Genomic DNA, 23,935 nt, shown 5'->3' on the forward strand with positions numbered 1-23,935 from the left:
GTTAACCCAAAAATGAAAATTCTGTCATTTACTCACCCTCATGTCATTCCAAACCGTAAGACTTTCGTTCATCTTCAGAACGCAAATGAAGATCTTTTTGATGAAATCCGAGAGATTTCTGTCCCTCCATTGACAGCTACTCAACTGACACTTTGATGCTTCAAAAAGTTCATAAAGAGATTGGAAAACTAATCCATATGACTTGAGTGGTTTGGTCCAAATTTTCTGAAGAGACTCGATCGCTTTATATGATGAACAGATTGAATTCAGACTTTTATTCACATGTAAACATCGATCAGAGAACATAAACAGAAGCTCAACTGAACCTGAATGACGCATGAGAACAAACCTCTTCCGGAAGCTCAAACTTGCTGTGTAACACACGAGAATGAACCTCATTGGTTCTCGCACGCGTCAAGCAAACATGCTTAAGCTTCCGTTTACCATAACTGATGTGTGAGTTGATGCATGTTTAAATTTAATCTGTTCATCATATTAAGCAATCGTGTCTATTGAGAAATTTTGGACTAAACCGCTCAATTCATTTAAATTAGTTTTACAATCTCCTTATGAACTTTTTGAAGCGTTAAAGCGTCAGTTGCATAGCTGTCAATGGAGGAACAGAAATCTCTCAGATTTCATCAAAAAAATCTTCATTTGTGTTTAGAAGATGAACGAAAGTCTTACAGGTCTAGAACGACATGAGGGTGAGTAATTAATGACAGAATTTTCATTTTTGGGTGAACTATCCCTTTAATTCGCTCGTCCGGCTGTAAAATATTGTCATCCAAACCCATGTTTTATGCCTTTAACTTTTTCTTTCAGTGTTTCACAATTACCTGGAAATTTTGTGGCTTGGCATTCAGCTCTCTGTCTAACACCGACGTTATTTGCGATGTGATAACTTCCTTGCTCTGTTTAATCATCGTGCTGAGGGAACGACGAGACAAGATGTATGGCGTTCAGTCTCGTTTTGCAAGAACAGAAGGTCATCTGAGGATACAGAGGATACAGTTATAATCCAGTGTATATATGCACTCAGCATGTGTTTTTCTTTGCAGCTCCTGTGTACATATTCATCTATCAACCACCAGAGAGCTGGGTAATCAATTGTAAGTGATATTATTCGCCCACACACTCACCAGAGCACCATCCAACCTCTGACAGACCTTAAACAACCTCAGTCAGCGAGCTGTGTGAGATAAACTCCGGGCCCAGACACTGAATGACACCAGCCCTTCACAGACACACACTTGCACTGCCTCCTCCGCAACTTGAGGAGAAAGAGAGAGCCAGTTGCTAGGAGACGCGGCCTCCAGTGCAAACACAGAGCCATCTGTCTGTGTAAAGAGGAGACGTAGGGCAACTGAAAGGCTGGCACACTCCCTGGAACAACAGAGGAATGGAGAGCAGCCACCATCTTGTATTTTAAGCTCCTCCATATTGAAATAATGCTCTTTTTGTTAGCGTGAGCCCACATCTGGATTTTTACAGTGTTGAAGGTAGGACTGGAGGGTATCTGCTAATCAGGTTGGGCCTGAATTTAAAATTTTAAACTTTTAGTTTTAAGACAAAACATAGAAAAAATATCATTCAAGCAATATTTCACCCAAAATGAAAATTATTTAGGTTATTTACACTAATGTCATTCCCAATTTTTTTCCATGGAACATAAAAGGAGAAGTTTAGCAGAATGTCCAAGCTGCTCTTTTACAATGAAAATAAATGTCAAGCTCCGCAACATACAAGTGGACCATATGACTTGTACGCTTTATTACGTCTTTTTTAAGGGATAACCCACCCAAAAACGAAAATTATGTCATCATTTACTCACATTCATGTCCTCCCAAATATATATCACATACTTTTTTTGGGAAAAGAGTTTTTTTGTCCATACAATGGATGTCAGAGGTAACCAACATGAAGGTTTTTTTTAATTTTTGGGTGAACAGTCCCTTTAAGAAATACCATTGTTTGGTGAAAGGGAAAGAAATTTGGTGTTATTTGGTGATAAAATATTTGCTACTCCATTGCTTTTAAATCTCATTTGCAAATCTCATTCTAATTCAATACATTCAATCACCTTCATGTTTGAATATGTGCAAGTGTGAATGGAATTTGTTAGCTACTGTGAAAAGGAAGAAATTTAACAAATAACTACTTTAAAATTTTGGTCTACTTTATTTTAGCCCCACTCCACTTTCGTTGTATGGAAAAGAGCGGCGTGGACAGGCTAGATATCTCCTTTTGTGTTCTACAAAAAGACAAAACATTGTGATTGGAACAACATGAAGGTGAGTAAATGGCTGAATTTTATTTTTGAGTGTACCGTCTCTTTAAAATCAGTGTGCAGTTATGAAAAGTGCCTAGAAAAATAAAAACATAAAGCAAATCAATCAATATTTCAGTTTTATTGACATTTTATATCAATGTTGATGGGAGTCCCAATAATATCATAATCCTCTCATCATCCATTTATAAAATACACAACAGTTGAAACTTCTTCCTGGAATACAAAAGTAGTAAATTTTGGTGTCCAGACATAAAGCGATAACAAATGCAACAACTTAGTCCCTGACACAGATGAAAATCAGTTATGGTGAATAAATACATTTATGCACATTACCACGTGTCAATTAAAATTTTGTGTCAATTAAATGCGTCGAGAAGCTTGTTTTTCCACTATACACAACCCGACATGCTACCATTCTCTGCACCCAAGCAAAAAAGCGTTTTTTGTTAGGTCAACTCATTTACAGTTGGGTCTTTGGTGATTTTTGGAGACAGTGAAGTGTCATTTAGTTGTCTTGGGCACAAAGGAGCTATGATTAATAGTATTTTTAATTTAGATAACCCAATGGATAGGCAGTGTACGGTCTCATCTTATGTCCTTATTCCCTAAAGAGTCCATTAACACGCAAGAACAGTCAGTACATATTAACAGCGTGAAACTGGGACCAGCACAAACTGTTGGAACATGAAACACAGACACAAAGATGTCCGGATAAAACACCTTGTGAACTGCTTTACACAAAGGTTTACATTCACGTAATTATGTGCACGTTTCATCTAAAATCAGTCAGATGGTCATTTTATGCGAAAAGCATGTCTGTAAAGTTCAATTTACCCTTCTTAAAGGGATAGTTTACCCAAAAATGAAAATTCTGTCATCATTTACTCACCCTCAAGTTGTTCCAAACCTGTTTAAATTTGGAAGTCAATGGTGCCACACAACTGTCTGGATACAAACATTTTTCAAAATATCTTCCTTTGTGTTCAGCAGAACAAAGAAATTTATACAGGTTTGGAACAACTTGCGGGTATGGAAGCTTATAAACTCGCAATTGCGAGTTATAAAGTCAGAATTGTGTGATATAAAGTTGCAATTGTGTGTTATAAAGTCAGAATTGTGAGATATAAACTCGCAATTCTGACTTTTTTTCTCAGAATTTTGAGTTTAAATCTCACAATTCTGACTATAACATGCAATTTTGAGTTATAAAATCAGAATTTTATTATAAGTTATAAAGTCCGAATTGTGAGATATAAACTCGCAACTCGCAATTAGACTTTATATCTCACAATTCTGAGAAAAGAAGTCAGAATTGCGAGATATAAACTTGCAATTGCGAGAAAAAAAGGCAGAATTGCGAGTTGGAAATCATTGAGCATTGTTAATACTTTTTGTATGTAATACGTCACTCTGTTCTTCCGTCAATAAAAATCTTAATAAAAAAAAGAATTGCGAGTTTATATTTCGCAGTTCTGACTTCATTTCTAACAATTATGAGTTTATATCTCACAGTTGTGAGAAAAGAAGTCAGAATTGCAAGATGTATACTCGCAATTGTGAGAAAAAAGTCAAAATTGTGAGATAAAAAGTCGCAATTATCTTTTTTTCTTTTTTGAAATTCAGTAGCGGAAACAAGCTTCCATATGAGGGTGAGTAAATGACGACAGAATATTCATTTCTGGGTGAACTGTCCCTTTAAGATGCGGTCACATTAGTGATATTTCAGCAAAATTTCGCAGTCAAAAAGAGACCATTGTCTTTTACCAACAGCATAGCGATGTATGAAACAGATCAAAGTCAATTTCAAACCAAGCAGTTTTCTGTTGGTCAGCGCAGTGAATTCGCATGACCAACTTGAACACAAGGGAACTTTTTCGTCCTCACGTGAAACCCAAAGATATGGATTGAAATGACTGGATTTTGTCTGCAAAATTTCGCCGAGCAACAGTAAATGTGACCGCACCTTTAGATGGTTTAAAGGAATAGTTCTCTTAATGTATTCTCATTTTTGGGTGAACTACTCCTTTAAGCCCTCTGTGTTGGTCCGTCAGAGCTCCATTCAGAGATCTCTCAATGCCAAGTCTCCTCGCTGGCACAGATGACGCTAACCTCAGCTGAATTCGGATAGGTCAGCCTGGTAGTTTTCTCACTGACACCAAGTGGAGAAAGCCCCATCAGCTCGGCGAACTCGTGACCCTGATCCTGCCAAGCACAACGTGCCCTCCGAGCCCTGCCTTATGTCATATACGTGTATGAATAGAGCCGCTTGTAGCATAAACAGTCGGGCTGAGATGAGCGTGAGATGCGGTATGCTGTTGTTTTTACACACATATGTCTGTACACCTTGTGTATGCATTCATGTATCTCAGTGTGCTCCCATGTGCCAGGGCGGACACACACACATGCGCGCTCTCTCCTCCAGACACACAAAGCCCCCCGGGGCGGCCCGCTCTCCTGATTTCGGTCCAGCTTGGGGCGTGTGTGTCAGCAGGAGATGGAGGGTAGAAGAGGGTTTAAGAGGGTAATGGCAAACCAAAGTCAGTCATCCACCCACACATTCACCATCCACCCTTCATCCGCTTGCTCTCTCCAGGACGCTCGCTCAGTCCCAGCCGTTGTCCTTGATCATGTGGGCGAGCTCGATAATGAACTTGCCCTCTTTGTACTTCTGACTGCTCTCAAAGGCATGTTCCTGGGGGCAGGAGGAGAGCGAGAAACCATATTGACCGCAGGACTAAGTTGGATGTGAAACTCGTCATCATTTATGGGTCAGTGACAGATTGTTCACAATAAAAAAAGGAAAAATCTTTCATCAATCATGTTGGTTTCATTTAGTTTTTAAAAACTTTCATGCCATTTTCAAAAAAAAGTTACAACTGAATGACTCTAAAAATGTCATGTGGTGTAACCATCAAACAAAATAACATTTTCCTTCCACCTTGAATACATGTGAGTCTACACATCTTAATTATTATTTTTTTTTTTTAAATATATTTGTCAAGGCAAAAAGTATCTTTTCAAATATCATGAATTATTAATTTAAAATATATTATGCATTTTGGGGAGTCGCACCACATGACATTTTACAACCTAAACTCCCAGCAAACAAAAATATGTTCTAAGAATATTTTGATAACATTCCAATTAAGTTATGAAAAAGTTTAATGTTCTCTGAATGTTCAAAATGCACATTCCATTTCATCAATTTGAAAACGTTATGTGAACGTTACTTCTGAATGTTCTCTAAACATTTTGAAACAAGTAGTTACATTTAAAAAAAACTTTTCAAAAATGTTTCAGGAAAAAAAACGTTCCATGTGTGATGTATAAATAATGTTTTTGTGCTAATGTTTTGAGAACATTATTAAAAGGGTCATGAACTAAGAAATCAAAATTCCCTTGATCTTTTGACATATAATAGGTGTCGTTTCAGAACTCAAAACTTTCTCGTTTCTCGTCTAAAAACAGCTTATATTGAAGCCAGTCTGCCAAAACGACAGATTCTGTGCCACTTTATGACGTAATAGTATGGCTAAGCACCGCCTCTGCAGAGGAAGATCAACGCCTGCTTCTACATCACTGCCTGTTTAGCCCCGCCCACCAATTCGTGCATAGTAGATAAATAACGAGAGAGGCAATCGCAGGTCACAGAAACAAAACGATAAAGATGGCTCTGAAGACAACAAGATGGTGTGCAGTGCCAAGTTGTGGAAAAACACAGTCTTTGCATTGCCTTCCTACGGAGCCCCGCACATGACATGCAAGAAAAAAAATTAAATCGTGCGCATGATTTACTAATTCGTTCCCTCGATTTACTAATTCGTTCCCTCGATTTACTAATTCGTTCCCTCGATTTACTGAATGTGCATGATTTATAAATCGAGGGAATGAAATAGTAAATCATGCGCATGTTTTAGTAAATCGAGGGAACGAAATAGTAAATCGTGCGCACGTTTTAGTAAATCGAGGGAACGAAATATTAAATCGTGCGCACGTTTTAGTAAATCGAGGGAACGAAATAGTAAATCGTGCGCACGTTTTAGTAAATCGAGGGAACGGAATAGTAAATCATGCGCACATTTTATCCTATATTTTTTTCCTGCATGTCAGGTCCGGGGCTCCGTACCTTCCTTCTGATCCCAACATTAGGAAAGAGTGGATGAACTTTATTTTTAAAGCAACACCATGGAACATTTGCTCACGGTTCCCCCATGTGGTTGATAAGCGCAACTGTCTGTTACCAGTCTCGTAAATACGGTCACTGTATAAGCTTCCCCGTGGGCAGGCAATACACATGAATTTGTTGACTAAGCTGTCGGAACTGGCGAATGCAGAAATCTCGTTTGGAAACCATGTCCACCGACCAGGTAAAGTAGCCTGTGTCTCCAGCCTGTGTACTCCAGAATTGAAAAGTACAATGACAAAAAGAACAGTAGTTAGCCTAGTTTTTTTGCTCACACAGTTCGTATGTAGCATTGTTTGCAAAGGGTGTAATTTGTATAATAGAATAAAATGTTGTCCGCATGGTTTTGAAACTTGCATATTAGATCGTTTCGTCTTATAGTTAGCTGTTGGCTAACTCCACCCAGGAAACGAGTAAAATATGTGACGTATGCCATAAAGCAGGTCACATTCTTACGCTGGCAGGGGATGGGCGGGGCTGTGTGTGCCGACCCGAACACAAAACTTGCAGTGTGTGGTTGTAACCGCTAGGAGGCTGCTCAGGTAGCAGCGGCAGAAGAATTCGTACGGTTAAGAGTTGTTCTACCACTGAAATCATTTTAGAGACATTATTTTAAGGTCGAAAAACTAAATAGTGTTGCTTTAATGAAGTACCAGAGGGCATCAGTAAGAACTTGGTCCTTTGTTCACTTAATTTTACTGCAGATTCGTTTACAAACAAGGCACAATTCAACGCAGGATTTTCAGCAAGATTGAAACTAAAAGACGATGCTGTGCTGACTATATTGGATCCGACAGTACTGTCGCACCACACAAGTGTGAGTAACTGGTTTTATTACGTGGTCACTATTGCTTTGTCTGTTATTACAGATCGCTTGATATGTACTGAGTATTTATGTGTTTTTAAATTGTAATTAAATTATATACAGAAAGCGATCAATCAAAGAAGAATCTCTTTATAATGGCTAAAGCTGTCGATCACACAGCACGAGTTTATCTGGACTATCGCCAAAACTCCCGTTATGAATCTCTAACTGTATTTACACCATGTTTGCACTGTTAGTAATGACAGAAGCATTTATGAGAGTGCAGAAACCAAGCTCCAATGACATGATCACTGCATTGCTGCAAGCGTTCATGTGACGGGAGTAGACCTAAATATAGTTCTATAATCAACACTTTTCACGATTAGTTAATCTTGACAGCTGTAGGCCCTAATAGTAAAAACGTGGTAAAGTTTTCGCTGTGGGGGTTCAATCCCTAAGTAAGACTTATTTCATATGCAAACATGCCAGCCAATCACAGCAGTGGGCGTTTACATTGAAGTCTCACGGCAGACACACCTCTTCAAACAGAGCGCTCAGACCAGAGGCTAAAATCAGGGTAGAAAAATAGCCTTTTATTTCTAAATTATGACAATTTTTGATGTAAAAATCCTACCAACATTATAAGTTCACCTTAGGAAACACTATGAAATAATAATAATAATAAGAAATGCAGTTCATGACCCCTTTGAAGACTAGATTAGATAACTTTGAACATTCTATTAACGTCACTGGAAGAATATTTGTTCATAACTTTGAGAGAACCTTGCCAGAACCTTTTCTAAGAAGAATTATGCCATAAAGTTTTCTTTTCAAGAATTGCATTCCTTTTATGAAGCTTTTTTCTTCATTATTGTATCAGGATAGCTGTATCTCTGACATTCATGACCTTATGACCCCCCAAAATATCATAATTAATTTGAATTCAGTAATTAAAAACATGCTCATCATAGATGTGCATTTAAGTCATTGTATTTATGAATTGCATTTTAATGTATTTTTAAATAAATAAATAGGTAGGATAAATGCTGTTTCACTACAGCATTTAAAATTTGTCTTTTCTTTTTATAGCTGATGGATGCAGGCAGCATGGAGCACTCATCAGATTTCTGGAGAAGGGCACTGGGTCAAGCTTCCCTGCTTTTCTGAAACGTCTGCATTCAAACTGACATAAATATCTGACGTGTTTATAAATAACCAGATCACTATGGGAACGTATACTTGTTTGTGTGCATATTGGTGTTTGCATCGGTCCAGACTCCATGTCAAGGGCGACCGGAAATCCACTAGCACCAAAAAAATAACTGGCATGCGGCACAGCTGCTGATTAAAAATGGACACCATGCAAGGAATGTGTCCTGCTTAGACAAGCCTTTATGAGCAAGCTTGAACTTGCAAAGCCTCACATATTAACAATGTGCTATTATCTCAAAATGATCATGACTCTGGTGACCTTTTCGGTCAATGTAAACATGTAAACACATTCAGTTTCTTCAGGTAAATGCGGCTATTCGTTGAGCACATGGGTGCAAATGGGGAAAGCTTTAAAGGGATAGTTCACCCAAAAAGGAAAATTCAGTCATCATTTACTCACCCTCATGTCGTCCAAACCTGTATGACTGACTTTCTTTCTTCATTATAAAGACAAAAACAGTTCTTCAAATTATCTAATATCTTTGGTGCTCCACAGAAGAAAACCCGAATTTTCATTTTTGGGTGAACTAATGTCCAATTATAATTGTTAGCCAAAGTGTCTCACATCATTTATAATTTAGTTTTATATAGCCCTCTCTGATCTACTCTGTTTTTGCTACTGTATGTTTAAAGGGTTAGTTCACCCAAAAATGAAATTTCTGTCATTAATTACTCACCCTCATGTTGTTCCACACCTGTGAGACCAACAAATTAAGATGTTTTTGATGAAATCTGAGAGGTATATGACTCGTCCATAGACAGCAATATAATCACCACTTTCAAGGTCCAGAAAGGTACTAAAGACATCGTTAAAACCGTCGACGTGACTGCAGTAGTTCAACCTTAACGAAGCGACGAGAATACTTTTTGTGCACAAAAACAAAACAAAAATAAAGACTTTATTCAACAATATCTTCTCTTCTGTGTCATTCTCATATATTGTCTACATCCAGCGCTTCCAGGTTCTACGTCAGAACGCAGACTCATTATTGGCCGGCTCCTGCGTCAGCATCACACACATGCGTCTTGCTGCTCACGTGATCAGCTTTGGCCAATACTGAGCCGGCATTCGGACGTAAACACAGAAGCCTTCACTGTGCTTACTGCGTCAACTGTGTAAGGATAATGACAGGGAAGAGAAGAGATTGTAGAATAAAGTCGTTAGTTTTGTTTTGTTTTTGCGCACAAAAAGTATTATTGTTGCTTCATAACATTAACGTTGAACCACTGCAGTCACGTCGACTGTTTTAACGATGTCTTTAGTACCTTTCTGGACCTTGAAAGTGTCGGTTAAATTGCTGTCTATGGATGAGTCATATACCACTCAGATTTCATCAAAAATATCTTAATTTGTTTTCCGAAGATGAACAAAGGTCTTACAGGTGTGGAATGACATGAGGGTGAGTAATTAATGACAGAAATTTCATTTTTGGGTGAACTAACCCTTTAAGACTACTATATGTAAATGATCTGTATTATAAGGTGATGTCACTTTTATGTAAATGTACTTTAACTTTCCATGTGTTGCGAGCATTTTCTTACATATTTCCACCCCAGTGTGGTTTTGCAGTTTTCGCAGTAGATGTCTGCCACTGCATGAAGCCCCGTGAGCAGAACCCTCTCCTCTGCAGGGCCACATCCCACGTTCACCCTGAGGAGACCAGTGAGACGCAATCACACACAGGACATGACATGAACAGTTTATACATACCATTCAAAAGTTTGGAGTCAGTAAGATTTTTTTAAAAGATATTTTATTCACCAAGGTTGCATTAAATTGATGAAAAGTGATATTAAATACATTTATAATGTTACAAAATATTCTATTTTTAATTAAAAGCTATTCTTTTGAACGAATCCCAAAAAATGAAATGTATCCTAGTTTCCACAAAAATATTAAGCAGCACAACTATTTTTAACATTGATAATAATAAGAAATGTTTCTTGAGAAGCAAATCAGCACATTAGAATGATTTCTGAAGGATCATGTGATGAAAAATAAAATGAAAATTCAGCTTTGCATCACAGTAATAAATTACATTAAAATATATTAAAACTACTATTTTAAAGTGTAATAAAATTTCACAATATTGTTGTTTTTACTGTATTTTTGATCAAATAAATGCAGCCTTGGTGAGCAGAAGAGACTTCTTTCAAAAACGGTATAAAAGCTTTCCAACCGAACTTTTTTTAACAGTTGTGTATATGCACACCACTGCCTTTAATTATGTACAAACATATATCCATTTAAAAACACAGAAACAACTTACACAGAGTTGAACAGATAAGCTCTGCCCTGACTTCCTTGAAAGGACTAAGAGGAAAAAAAGAGAATTGCATGTGATATCGCACTGAAATGCTAATTTGAAACTGTGTTAAAGAGCAGCTTTTCATCTGTGCAGAACTGATGTGACATTAAACAGCATGTGTTGATCTTCCAATCTGTGCGCCTCTCATATGCTTAACAAACATGTTTGTTCATGTCCTGTTCCCTGCGCCTGTTGTCAGGTCGTAATTTCTCAGCTCATGAATCACCTTGGAGATGAGCTCGTCATGGTTGGCGAGGTGCGCTCTGCAGTGGATGCAGCTGTAGGTGCGGTGGCAGCTGGGCAGGTACGCCTGGAAGGTTTTGGAGCGCGTCATGGTGACCATGGGCCGGGTCGGTGGGCGGTGCAAGAAGGGGCTGCCGGCCCAGGTCGGCTCACATGGGAAGCACCGCAACACACAGGTGAGGGCCGTGGTGGGGCGGGGTGGGAGGTATACACCTGCACACACAGGGATGACCTGGGATAAGTATCAAAGCTGTATGGATTTCATTGCTCTCTTTTTGTGAGCAACCTCTGAGTAAACCAGTGAGTTTGAGGCGGGACTATCTGTTGAACAAGGTTAGATTACTATTGCTCAGGGTAGGGTTAGAAACCAAGAACCAGTCCTTATTCAGAATCTACAATGCAATTGAATCTACAGTGTGAATCATACAATTCTTGAACAAATTAATCTTATAAGCAGGAGATTTTTAGTTCAAATATAACCGTACAGTGCAACCATTGTAGTCTTAATGATTACTGAACAAATGATTTGTTCTTTTTAGTGAATCAAACACATACATCTTACAACCTAACTTAAAACTCAGTGTAATTACTGACTGATTGCTCACATGACAACATTATAGTGGTTAAACGATTGTTGATCCGTGATCCATACGGACCAAGCCCCACGGTTTGTCATGCATGTGATTCGCAGATCAACTGCAAGTTTAACCGCAATAGAGTGAAAGGTTATCATTTGCACGTGTTTTGTCTTGCTAGTTTACACATTAAATAGATATAAAACCATTCCAGCACTAGAAGAGGCAAAATAGGATTTAATTCGGTATCGCACGCCACGCTGTTATCGGTGCGCACAGACGCACATACATACAAGGCTCGCGCGCACACAGAGAGAGAGAGAGAGAGAGGTGCATTTCAGATAGCTCGCGAACACCAAATTGATTTCTCTTTCGCGTCCTCAATGCACTTGGATGGACACATATATGCATTATGTCTGTCAAAATACCCCTCTCGGCAAGTATTCTCGTAAACACATTCAGTTATGTCTTAATTGAACGAGGTGAGAATTCGGATGTGTATCTATCAGATGTGTGCGTGCATGGGGTCTTACTCTTAAAGTGACAGCAACCTATACCTGCTGTTGTCTGTCATGTAAATCAAACAACAAGACACAGCTTTAACAAAGATTAATCTATATTAAATTCATCCAGTGAACAGTGTCATTTTACATTTAATTATTACATTTCTGTACACGAAAATTAATACTTTATTTGTAACTTTATGTTGTATTTATCTATGCTTGTAATTGGTGTACAGTATTTGTTCTTTTTACAGTCTGTTCACTTGCCTTTATTAATGTATTAGTTAGGCTAGTAGTTTCTGCTGTGGTATCGGAGTAGTTAAAGTGGGCTATGTAATAAATGCAAAGTTACCCCTCATCCCCGAATTTTTTTTTATCCTGCTGATCCGAAAAATGATCCGTGACTTAACCGGGATATGATCCGAACCGTGAGTTTTGTGATCCGTTGAACCACTACAACATTAAAGATTTAGTTCACTCAAAAATGAAAATTCTGTGATTAACTACTCACCCTCATGTCGTTCCAAACCCGCAAGACCTTCGTTCATCTTCAGAACACAAATTAAGATATTTTTGATGAAATCCAAGAGCTCCTCAATAGACAGCAACTTAACCACCACTTTCAAGGTCCAGAAAGGTACTAAAGACATCGTCGACATGACTTAAAATTATCAACGTGACTGCAGTGGTTCAACCGTAATTTTCTGAAGCGACGAGAATGCTTCTTGTGTGCAAAAACAAAACAAAAATAACGCTGTTTAAGTTCAGCGTTTCCAGGTTCTACGTCAGGACACCGACTCATTATTGGCCGGCTCCTGCGTCAGCATCACACGCATGCTTCGTGCTGCTCACGTGATCAGCTTTGGTCAATACCGAGCCGGCATTCGGACATAGAACCTGGAAGCGCTGGACGTAAATAACGTATGAGAATGACACAGAAAAGTGTTGTTTTTGCGCACAAAAAAGTATTCTCGTTGCTTCATAAAATTAAGGTTGAACCACTGCAGTCACATGGACTACTTTAACGATGTCTTTAGTACCTTTCTGGACCTTGAAAGTGGTGGTTAAATTACTCTCAGATTTCATTAAAAAAATATCTTAATTTGTGTTCCGAAGATGAACGAAGGTCTTACGTGGACCATGACAGAATTTTCATTTTTGGGTGAGCTAACCTTTTAAAGACACAAAGATACACAGTTTTGTCAGTAATATTTTATAAAAATAAATGAATGAAATATGTTACAATATTTTTTGTTTGTTTAGTTTTTATTATTCAATATACAGTTAAGGACAATTATCGAATTTCATTTATGTGGCCTCAAAAATTAATAAATTATTATAAAGAAATTACTTAAAAAGTTATGTGTAAGGCCGTGTGTCCACCAAAGCATTTTTAGCCAGCTAAAAAACATCAGCTCTCTTCTGAAAACCCTTTGCTGCGGGCGCTTGAGAGTGGTTGGTTGCTCTGGTATTTGTCCCGCCCCTCCTCCACTGTGATTGGACAGCTAGGTAAAAAGTGACAGTGTTGAACATTCTTCAACTCTCGGTGACCGGAAAAGAAACGCCGTGCACTCAGTGTGAAATAGATGATCTATGCCTCGTCACGTTGAGTTTTGCGCAGAGTTGAACATTCTTCAACTTTCGGTGACCAGAAAAAAAGCAGAGCGCTCAGTGCGAAATAGACGATCAGCACCTCGTCACGCTGCTGCCGTTTTAAAAAAAACGCGACGCTCCCATTGAAAACAATTCAAAAAATATGCTAGACTTGGTGGGCACACGGCCTAAAAACACCTTTTGCGAGAATTGTTTTAGATTTATTAATAATTGAAATGATCTCATCATTTGTCAACAGAATTGTATTTTCTTCCCAACTATTTTCTTCCTCAAAAATACTAAAAGAATTGTTAATGGAAACATTGAAGAATCGGGTTTGTTAAAGGGTTAGTTCACCTAAAAATGAAATTTCTGTCATTAATTACTCACCCTCATGTCGTCCCAAACCCGTAAGACATTCGTTTGTCTTCGGAACACAAATTAAGATATTTTTAATCCGAGGGTATCTGATCCACACATATGCAGCAACGACATTGCACTTCATAATATTAAGGTTGAACCACTGAAGTCACTTCGACTGTTTTAATGACGTCTTTTAGTACCTTTCTGGACCTCAAAAGGTGCAATGTCGTTGCTGCCTATGTGTGGATCAGATACCCTTGGATTTCATCAAAAATATCTTAATTTGTGTTCCAAAAAGACAAACGAATGTCTTACGGGTTTGGGACGACATGAGGGTGAGTACTTAATGACATAAATTTCATTTTTGGGTGAACTAACCCTTTAAGAGGAATCAGAAGTGGTCAGTTTCTTATGGTTGCCATCCCTAAACTTTGGTACATAACTTGTCATATACAGTTTACACTAAATCAACAAAACCTTAAATCCAGTGTTGTTGTTGTTAACTAAAACTAAAGTTACTAAAAATCTTTCTCATTAATTGAAATAAAATAAAATATGGAAAAACTTAAACTCAAAAAAACCTTCAAAAGAAATAAATACTATAATAGTATATAAATAATACTAAAACAAACTGCTTAAATTATGTGGTTTTAACTTAGGCCAGAAAGTACTTGGGCCACATAGCAACACACTCAGAACAACTTAGCAACAGCTTAGCAATGCCATGGCAACCACCCACAACACCCTAGCATCATGGTTGCCACTTGACCATACACTCTATTTTGTTCACAAGTGGTGCAAAAATTACACACTTCCCCTTTAAGAATGTCCAGCTGTTTTTATGCACCAGTCTGATGCTTTATTGTTACATTACTCTCTCAGTCAGAAGGCTTTGTTGAGACAGGGGTGAGCACGTCTTAAGAGTCCAGAGCAAAAAGGCGGCTCTTATGTTCTGTCCATTGTTTCCCTGTCAAAGCGTGGGGCTGGGGAATAAAGAGGCTACTGATGGATCGAAGCGCTTTCCCACACAAACACACAACTGTCGGCTGGGGCAAACGCACACTCGTACTGCAACATGTCCACAAATAAACTCTCTAACATTCTGGTGACCCGCTCTCGCCCTAGTTCCACACTCTGACCCATGCGGGTATTTTAGGACTCTGCGAGTTTGCTCAGGACATGATGCTGAAAAGGCCCTGTGGTGTTTTCTTACAGTTTACCATCAACCAAACGATACACTCTGTGACACTGCTATAACTGCATAATAGATGAGATAATGGATTTGTCTTTCTCTCGCGCAAGCTTTGGGAGAGACTAAGTGGCTTTTATTTGTTCAAAGTTAATACTGGTTTCGACTATATATTATATTTAAACTGAAATATAAGATGTTTTGTATGAAAACATCAATAAATTATCGTAAGTGTGGAAACCTAATGGTTTAGCAGTATTTCAGGGAGATGTAAACTATCCTCTGAGACTCGACGCTGAAGGAAGCAATGAGAAAGAAATGATCAAATCCACCTTTTATTGCTCTGGAACGTTTTTTCCCCCCAACATGTTTTCTTGGGATTTTCAGTTTGTATTCCTTCTTATATCACGCAGCTGCATTTTGAATCCAGGTTTTGGATTGCCATAACAGGCGGATCGATAAAAGCAAAGGGAGAGAGTCTCAGTATGGTTTCATCATGCAGACAAAAACACATTTGCTGAGCTCTGATGATCCGTGAACGCTGATGAAGCTTCAGGCACAACCAGTTCAAATGCTGGTCACTGATCCAACACATAAACTGTGCCACAGATCATAAAGCTGGACAAAAGCTGAATGCAAAGGAGCACATCTTATAAGATGCCTTATAGTAATTGTATGTAGTGTTCAAGAGATTAAACTTGGGTGATAGAAGCCAGAAGATTCAATCCGATTTTCTATGCTGTGGTTTTTAGTTTCTGCATAGAAAAAACACTACTAAAGATCATAAATACCAGCATTAAAGGAATAATTCACCACAAAATTAAAATTCTGTCATCATTTCTTCACACATTAATGTTGTTCCAAACCCATTTGCTGTTATTTTTCCTTGGAACACAAAAGTAGATTTTTTAAGCAGCACTTTCCTTACAACCCTGAAAAAAAAATTGGTGCGGGATTTACTTCGAAACAATTTTCACTCAGAATTCGCTAGTAAATTTCACAAATAATTACAAAGAAATGGCAAGTAACACTGAATTTAATGTGAAATTTTGAAGTAGAAAGACTGAAATAGTATTTTCTTGTAAAACATACTCCAATAATATTTGTTTTTTACTTAACTTTGAAAAATCATTTTTTTCAGTGAACGACGGTTTGTTGTGACTAGGTCTGTCATGCACCATAAAGGTAGTCCCAACGACTTATGCGCTATATTCCAAGGGCCTATCTAAATACCCACACTTGTGGTCTTGACCACTTGTCTACTTGCATGAAGTATTTCCTGTATTTGGCCCAGGAGTGGTTTTGGTTCAAGTGGGCATGAAGACTGCAAGTGTGTATAGAGCTTTTGGATTACCTGATGGGACACACTTATAGTGCTGTAAAAAGGCAGGTTTTAACAGAGCTTTATTATGATTTTCAATACTTTGCACTTTAAAAAAAACTTCTACATGTCTGTTCAGTAGTCTCTAAGTAACAGACGACATAGTTTAATAATTGTGGTGCTCAGTGTTGGGAGTAATTTACAAGTAACACTTGTAACGCATTACAAGTAACTTGAGTTACGTAATCGGATTACTTTTTCAAGTAACTAATAAAGTAACGCATTACTTTTTCAATTTACAACAAAATATCTAAGTTACTTTTTCAAATAAGTAACGCAAGTTACTTTGTTTTCATATTTATTGACTGACAGCTCTCCTGTCCTCATGATGAGAGAAATAGGGTAAGTGTAGAGTTGTGTAAACATGATGGTTACTGTAGTTCTAAACTAAATGTGAACAGGCATTTACTCATCTCCCTTGCATGAAAACAGTCAGTATTCCTCAAAATGGACTTCCGGTTTGAGGGGTTATGGAGTAAGTCGCGTTTTCGGAAGCTCCTGCAGTGCTTAACTATATTTCAATCTCGTCGTCTTTTTATTTCCATCACCCAGTATATACCTGTTGTTTAATCAATTTCTACTCATTATATTTGCCTTTCACACTGCAATTATTAAGAACAAATCCAGTAAAGCTGCTAATGCGTCGTCGTCTCAACAGCGGCCTGCACTTCTCACCGCGCCCGCGACTCCTCGGTCCTCAGATAGCCAGATACGCAAGCGGAGACATCTGCAGACAACGCGGCTCTTAAATCTGAACTTTTATCATCCTTACGCAGTAAGATTGCAGAAATATTCCGCTCCGAATTGCAAACCATGCTGGGTGACTATCTGACGACCATTAAAAGTGAGCTGCAAGCTGTGAAAGCGGAGTTTACAAACACTATGGTTACAGTACAGACCGACATGGCGGCTATGAAAAATACAATCAAGGACATGGAACAATCATTATCGACCTGCTCTGACGATGTTACTGTGATTCATGAGAAAGTGGACTTTCTCTCTGCTGAGGTGAAGCGGTTTGAAGATAAATGAGAGGACCTAGAAGCAAGGTCGCACCGAAATAATATCAGAATCGTGGGAGTCCCTGAGGATACACCTGCCACCACTTCGATAGTCTCCAATATTCCTCAAAATGAATAAAAACAGTGAAATGCAATCTCAGAATTTTACACAAGCCTGTAACAATTCCTTCAGCCTGAGGCTTATTCATTTCACTTTTGGTGTGAAAGGGCCTTAACATTTGCCAAAAATAGAACTTTTTTGGCAAATGTTAAAAAACAAACCAGCAAGACCAGCCCAGGTGAGAAAAAGTAATGCAAAAGTAATGTAAAATACCGCTCAGAATCAGATTTAGAGATAGTGTGTATTTAGTGTTCTTTAAGAGCACTAAGCTTTGGCATTTTTCAGACTTGGAACAGCCCTGCGCACTTACTTCCTGTTGCGTACACGTACTCTCAAGTGTCCAGGACCGCAAGTGTGGGTATTTGGATAGGCCCACAGTCTTTTGAAGCAATTATCTTCTTTTTACGGAAAGAGTTGCGTAAAGATGTTTACTTTTGTGTTCCATGAAAAAAATAACACCATACAGTTCTGGAAACACATGATGGTGAGTACTGTAAATAATGTTTAAGTTTTCATTTTTTGGTAACCAGTACCTTTAATTTTGTTAATTTCCCCCTTAAATTACCGTAGTCAGCCGTATCCGGTCCATATCCAGATCAGATGGTGGACCTGCACCTAGACACGACCACAATGCAGCCCTGATTGTCAGCAGAGATCCTGTCAACTAGACAATCCCCTGTGAAGGCCTCGTCGACACGACAGCCAGCGGCACAGATCCTCAGCAAAGACCACAAGAACCAGACAAGTCCTCCGCACAGACCCTATGACCAGCTTTGGCTCCATACTGGCGTGATGAATTTGATCTTCAAGCAAAAGGAACTGGATGAAATATTTGAATTCTACCAATCCACAATCTGATTTCTGAATTATGAAGCAGCCTGAATCATAATCACACCGTGTTCGTTCATTGGCCAGAGGAGAACTGACCCCCCGACTGAGCCTGGCTTCTCGCAAGGTTTTTTTCTCCATTCTGTCACCTGATGGAGTTTGGGTTTCTTGCCACTGTCGCCTCTGGCTTGCTTAGCTGGGGACACTTAAAAGGTTAGTTCACCCAAAAATTTCATTTCTGTCATTAATTACTCACCCTCATGTCGTTCCACACCCGTAAGACCTTCGTTCATCTTCGGAACACAAATAAAGATATTTTTGATAAAATCCGATGGCTCAGTGAGGCCTGCATTGACAGCAAGTTAATTTACACTTGCAATGCCCAGAAAGCTACTAAAAACATATTTAAAACAGTTCATGTGACTACAGTGGTTCAACCTTAATGCTATGAAGCAACGAGAATACTTTTTGTGCACCAAAAAAAACAAAATAACAACTTTATTCAACAATATCTTCATGAAGCTTTGAAGCTTTACGAATCTTTTGTTTTGAATCAGTGGTTCGGAGCATGAAAGTCATGTGATTTCAGTAAACGAGGCTTCGTTACGTCATAAGTGTTTCGAAATTTCAATGGTTCACGTGACTTTGGCAGTTTGATACACGTTCTGAACCACTGATTCGAAACAAAAGATTCATAAAGCTTTGAAGCTTCATGAAACAGTGTTTTGAAATCGCCCATCACTAGATATTGTTGAATAAAGTCGTTATTTTGTTTCTTCGGCACACAAAAAGTATTCTCGTCGCTTCATAACATTAAGGTTGAACCACTGTAGTCACATGAACTGTTTTAAATATGTCTTCAGTACCTTTCTGTGCATCTGAAAGTGTAAATTAACTTGCTGTCAATGGAGGCCTCACTGAGCCATCGGATTTGATCAAAAATATCTTAATTTGTGTTCCGAAGATGAACGAAGGTCTTACAGGTGTGGAACGACATGAGGGTGAGTAATTCATTTTCATTTTTGGGTGAACTAACCCTTTAATATTCAACAATATTATTGATTTGACTGCACTGACACTATTGGATGAGAACTGAACTGAGCTGGACAATGACAACACTATTTTCTGAAGAACTTCTTTATAGATGAAATGAACTAATTTAATAATTGATTATCTTGTCAATGGAACTGAATCAACACTGAACTGACTTCATCTGAACAATGACACTATTTTCTTTTACAGCTGCTGTACAGTGGAAATGAACTCTGTTTGCATCAATGAATCATTTTCCTGTTATCACTGTAAAGCTGTTAAGTGCTGTATAAATAAAGGTGACTTGACTCAATGCATTTGTTGTGACAGAGAGGCTGTAGCACTCTTCACTTCAAGGCCTGTGCAACACGAGGACCTTCCTTATGTAACCAGAGCAGCGCTGATGGGGATAACAGCAGCAACAGAAAGAGGGGAAAATGTGTGTCCTTGTGTTGCGTCCCATCCTTCGCTGTCTTTTTGGTGATGCATTTACTGTAATTACTTTGAGACAGGATTCCTAATCTGAATTTCTGACATGATTTTTGCAACTCCCCCCCCACAACCTTACTTTTTAAGGATATAATTTTGGAAAATGGTGTAATAGATGTTACATCATAGCAAATGATTAAACAGCCCCTGTAATTTCCTGAGTGGGTCATGAAAATTAAAATGTTCTGCTTTTTGTGATTATCCATTTCTGATGGCTTGTATTTGCATTCATAAATGCAGTTTATCATGCGAAGAGTGTCACAGTATAATACCATAGCTTAAGACCTGCAGGAAATACTATTGAAAAACGTAATCCCTGGAGACCGGATTGGATTTGACAGTGTTTCAGAAATTACTTGTCAGCATTCAAGCTCTCTGAATTCGATCGTGTAAGAGCGAGAGCGCTTGTTGAATATAAAACAGTAATCAATTCTTATTATTGTTTTATGCAATAACTCTGTTTGAGTGCTGTGCTGGACTAAAGCTGATGCACTGACAGCAGACAGTATGTGGGGCTGGATTTCAGCCACACTGCACTACTGGCACTGTTTCCTCCTGGCAGTCCAAGCATGCTTTCAAATTTGACCCCTGACAACAGAGCAATAAACAACATTAAAAAAAAAAAAAAAAAAAAAATTTTGTTGAGCCTAATACAACATACTGGAGCAAAACGACACTATACATGGCAGTAAAATGTGAGACTGTGATAATCACATCACAATAACACAGTTGAACATGTCATCAAGTTCCATCAACTAAAAAAATCCATTAATACTGACTAGTTAGGGAGCTTGCTAAGTTTTGAAACACAACCATCAAAATAAGTCCTTTACAGTAAAAAGCCCATGACATGTGCAAATGTTATTTGTAGTTATGAAGTGTATTGTTATAGTGCCATGGGTCAGTTTTTATTTTTCTGAATATTAAATATTAGATAACATTCTAAATATAAAATATTTTTAATTAAATTCTATGAAATAATCTATTCTGTTATGCTGAATATTCTATTAAAGATTTGATGAAAATGTTTGATATAAATATATTACATTTTTATCTAAATAACCTAATTAAATGATTCATTATTAACATTTTATGACATACTTAATAGAAATATTAGGTATATATTTAATGTTACTGAATGTTGATCATTAATTCATAAATAATAAATATTCAGTAACACTTTATTTGACAGTGTCTGTGGGTGCATCTATTTACTATAGTAATAACTATAAATTATACATAATTACATGCAACTAACCTTAAACCAAACCCTAACCTAACCCTAAACCTACAGTAAATACATGTAGTTAATTAATATTACTCAGTACTTAAATGTATGATTACACTATGTGTAACCAAATATTCTAAAAAGTATGCTTCATTATGCTGAATATTCTTTTTTAAATATATATATTTGTTTAATACATTTAATAACCAGTAGGTCTGTGATCAGATACTGCAATGTTTATCTCCTGGAGAACTCGGACATGACGCAGACGGAATAAAGTGCACACTAATGCTGCTATTAATGCAGAAATGTCTTCATTTATGACTGATAGTACTCACTTGCCATTCAAACGGAACGACAGAGGAGATCACTGTCATCAGAGATGATACATGTGCCACTGCTGATGCTGCAGTGATGCTGATGCTGCTGGTGGATGTGATAGTGGAGGTGTTTGATAAACAAGCATCAGCAGCACCACTGCGGACCTGCAGCGCATCACACCACACCATCCAGCAGAACCATAATGCAACACCGTCACACTGCCCTGAAGCTCTTACACAGATAACTGACAGTATCAGTTGACATTTACATAAAGCAGAGGACTATATCAAACTTACATTTTGACTACTTGTTAAAATAACTCGCATTTACCTTTGAAAAGAAGAAAACGGGGTTGTGAGATGATGGCACGCGCTCTTCTTCCCTTTAAGTAAAGCAGGATTCACAGCAAACTTTGCGTGTGTATTCCTGTCACGACAAATTCCCTCTCCCGCTTCGCTCGAGGTCAGTGTGTGGACGTGGTGCATGTAAACTAAGTTTTGTATGGGCACGATCACACTGTACATCACCTACAGGGCAAATGACAACTCTTTCCGCCAATCACTGAGACGCAGAGGCATAGCAACACTACGCTGATTGGTCAGAACATGAAAAAACAACCAGTCATAACTTGGGTTGGTATCTACCTGAAGCTCCGAGAGTTTAGGCAGAACTAACGTTGAAATTCGGATTTGTTCGCTCACTCAGCATGATTTAATTGGAAGTTGAAGGTACAAGATACTTCACTGTTTTCATTCTGTGATGAAATTACCAATCACAACTATGTAAGTATACTGTTTATTTAAAATTTTGTAAACAAAATCTTGAAGTAAAATAATCTAATTAGAGAAAGCATGTATAATCAAACACGAGTAGTTAAATGTACTGTGGTAGATGTTTTGATGTTACATAGGCCTCATTATTTGTTATTTCGTAGTATGTGTAAAGTGAGATGTTTACATGAAGTGCTTATATTTCAAACATTTTGCATTGGTTAGACTAGACTAGAGCAGGTTTAGTTATCATAGAGCGCCCTCTTCTGGTCAAAACGCCCTCTTCGAGTTCCCATAGTTTAAAGGGTTAGTTCACCCAAATATGAAAATATTGTCATTAATTACTCACCCTCATGTTGTTCCACACCTGTAAGACCTTCGTTCATCTTTGGAACACAAACTAAGATATTTTTGATAAAATCCGATGGCTCAGTGAGGCCCATTGCCAGCAAGTTAATTTCCTTTTTCAATGCCCAGAAAGGTACTAAAACATATTTAAAACAGTTCGTGTGAGGACAGTGGTTCAATCTCAATATTATAAAGCGACGAGAATACTTTTTGTGCGCCAAAAAAAAAAAAAAAAGTTTGGAAACATTACTATTTTTAATGTTTTTGAACGAAGTCTCTTATACTCATTAAGGCTGCATTTATTTCATAATAAATACAGAAAAAACAATAATATTGTGAAATATTACAATTTAAAATGATGGTTTTCTATTTTAATATACTTTAAAATATAGTTTATTTCTGTGATGCAAAGCTGAATTTTCAGCATCATTACTTCAGTCTTCAGTGTCACATGATCCTTCAGAAATCATTCTAATATGCTGATTTGATACTCAGTTATTATCAATGTTGAAAACAGTTGTGTTGCTTAATATTTTTTTGGAACCTGTGATACTTTTTTCAGGATTCATTGATGAATAAAAAGTTAAAAAGAACAGCATTTATTCAAAATATAAATCTTTTCTAACAATATAAATCTTTACTATCACTTTTAATCAATTTAACACATCCGTGCTGAATAAAAGTATTAATTTCTTTCAAAAAAAAGAAAAAAAAATTACTGACCCCAGACATTTAAACGGTAGTGTATATTGTTACAAAAGATTTCTATTAAATAAATGCTGATATTTTTTAACTTTTTATTCATCAAAGAATCCTGAAAAAGTATCACAGGTTATAAAATAATATTAAGCAGCACAGCTATTTCCAACATTGATAATAAATCAGCATATTAGAATGATTGCTGAAGGATCATATGACATGTAAAATGTATGCTGTAATGATGCTGACAATTTAGCTTTGCATCACAGAAATAAATTATATTTTAAAGTATATTAAAATAGAAAACCATAATTTTAAATTGTAATAATATTTCACAATATTTTTGTTTTTTCTGTATTTATTATGAAATAAATGCAGCCTTAATGAGCATAAGAGACTTTGTTCAAAAACATTAAAAATAGTAATGTTTTCAAACTTTTGACTGGTAG

The 23,935-nt window shown here is 37.5% G+C and overlaps 1 protein-coding gene and 1 long non-coding RNA gene across 2 annotated transcripts; one reads left to right on the top strand and one right to left on the bottom strand.

Moving 5' to 3' along the window:
* Positions 1-674: 674 nt before the first annotated feature.
* Positions 675-4,803, top strand: LOC127495890 (uncharacterized). The gene is made up of 2 exons (XR_007925202.1): positions 675-1,502; positions 2,190-4,803. It is a non-coding gene; the product is annotated as an uncharacterized LOC127495890 (long non-coding RNA).
* On the bottom strand, positions 2,393-22,167 carry ypel2b (yippee-like 2b). The gene is made up of 5 exons (XM_051863315.1): positions 22,000-22,167; positions 11,029-11,258; positions 10,764-10,807; positions 10,036-10,144; positions 2,393-4,985 (listed from the first exon to the last, which is right to left on the bottom strand). The coding sequence occupies exons 2-5, from the start codon at positions 11,143-11,145 to the stop codon at positions 4,896-4,898; spliced, it is 360 nt and encodes a 119-aa protein (XP_051719275.1). The 5' UTR covers positions 11,146-11,258; positions 22,000-22,167; the 3' UTR covers positions 2,393-4,895.
* Between the last annotated feature and the right edge of the window lie 1,768 nt (positions 22,168-23,935).

Source organism: Ctenopharyngodon idella, chromosome 15 (assembly GCF_019924925.1).
Source record: "Ctenopharyngodon idella isolate HZGC_01 chromosome 15, HZGC01, whole genome shotgun sequence".
NCBI lineage: Eukaryota > Metazoa > Chordata > Actinopteri > Cypriniformes > Xenocyprididae > Ctenopharyngodon > Ctenopharyngodon idella.

What these genes read in the sequence shown, in the direction of transcription:
- ypel2b (XM_051863315.1), bottom strand. Translation starts at nt 11,145, where the DNA reads ATGGTCACCATGACGCGCTCCAAAACCTTCCAGGCGTACCTGCCCAGC. An exon ending in GCTTATCTGTTCAACTCTGT is followed by an intron (nt 10,145 to 10,763) that starts GTAAGTTGTTTC and finishes TGGTCTCCTCAG; the next exon opens with GGTGAACGTGGGATGTGGCC. An exon ending in CCACACTGGGGTGGAAATAT is followed by an intron (nt 4,986 to 10,035) that starts GTAAGAAAATGC and finishes TCCTGCCCCCAG; the next exon opens with GAACATGCCTTTGAGAGCAG.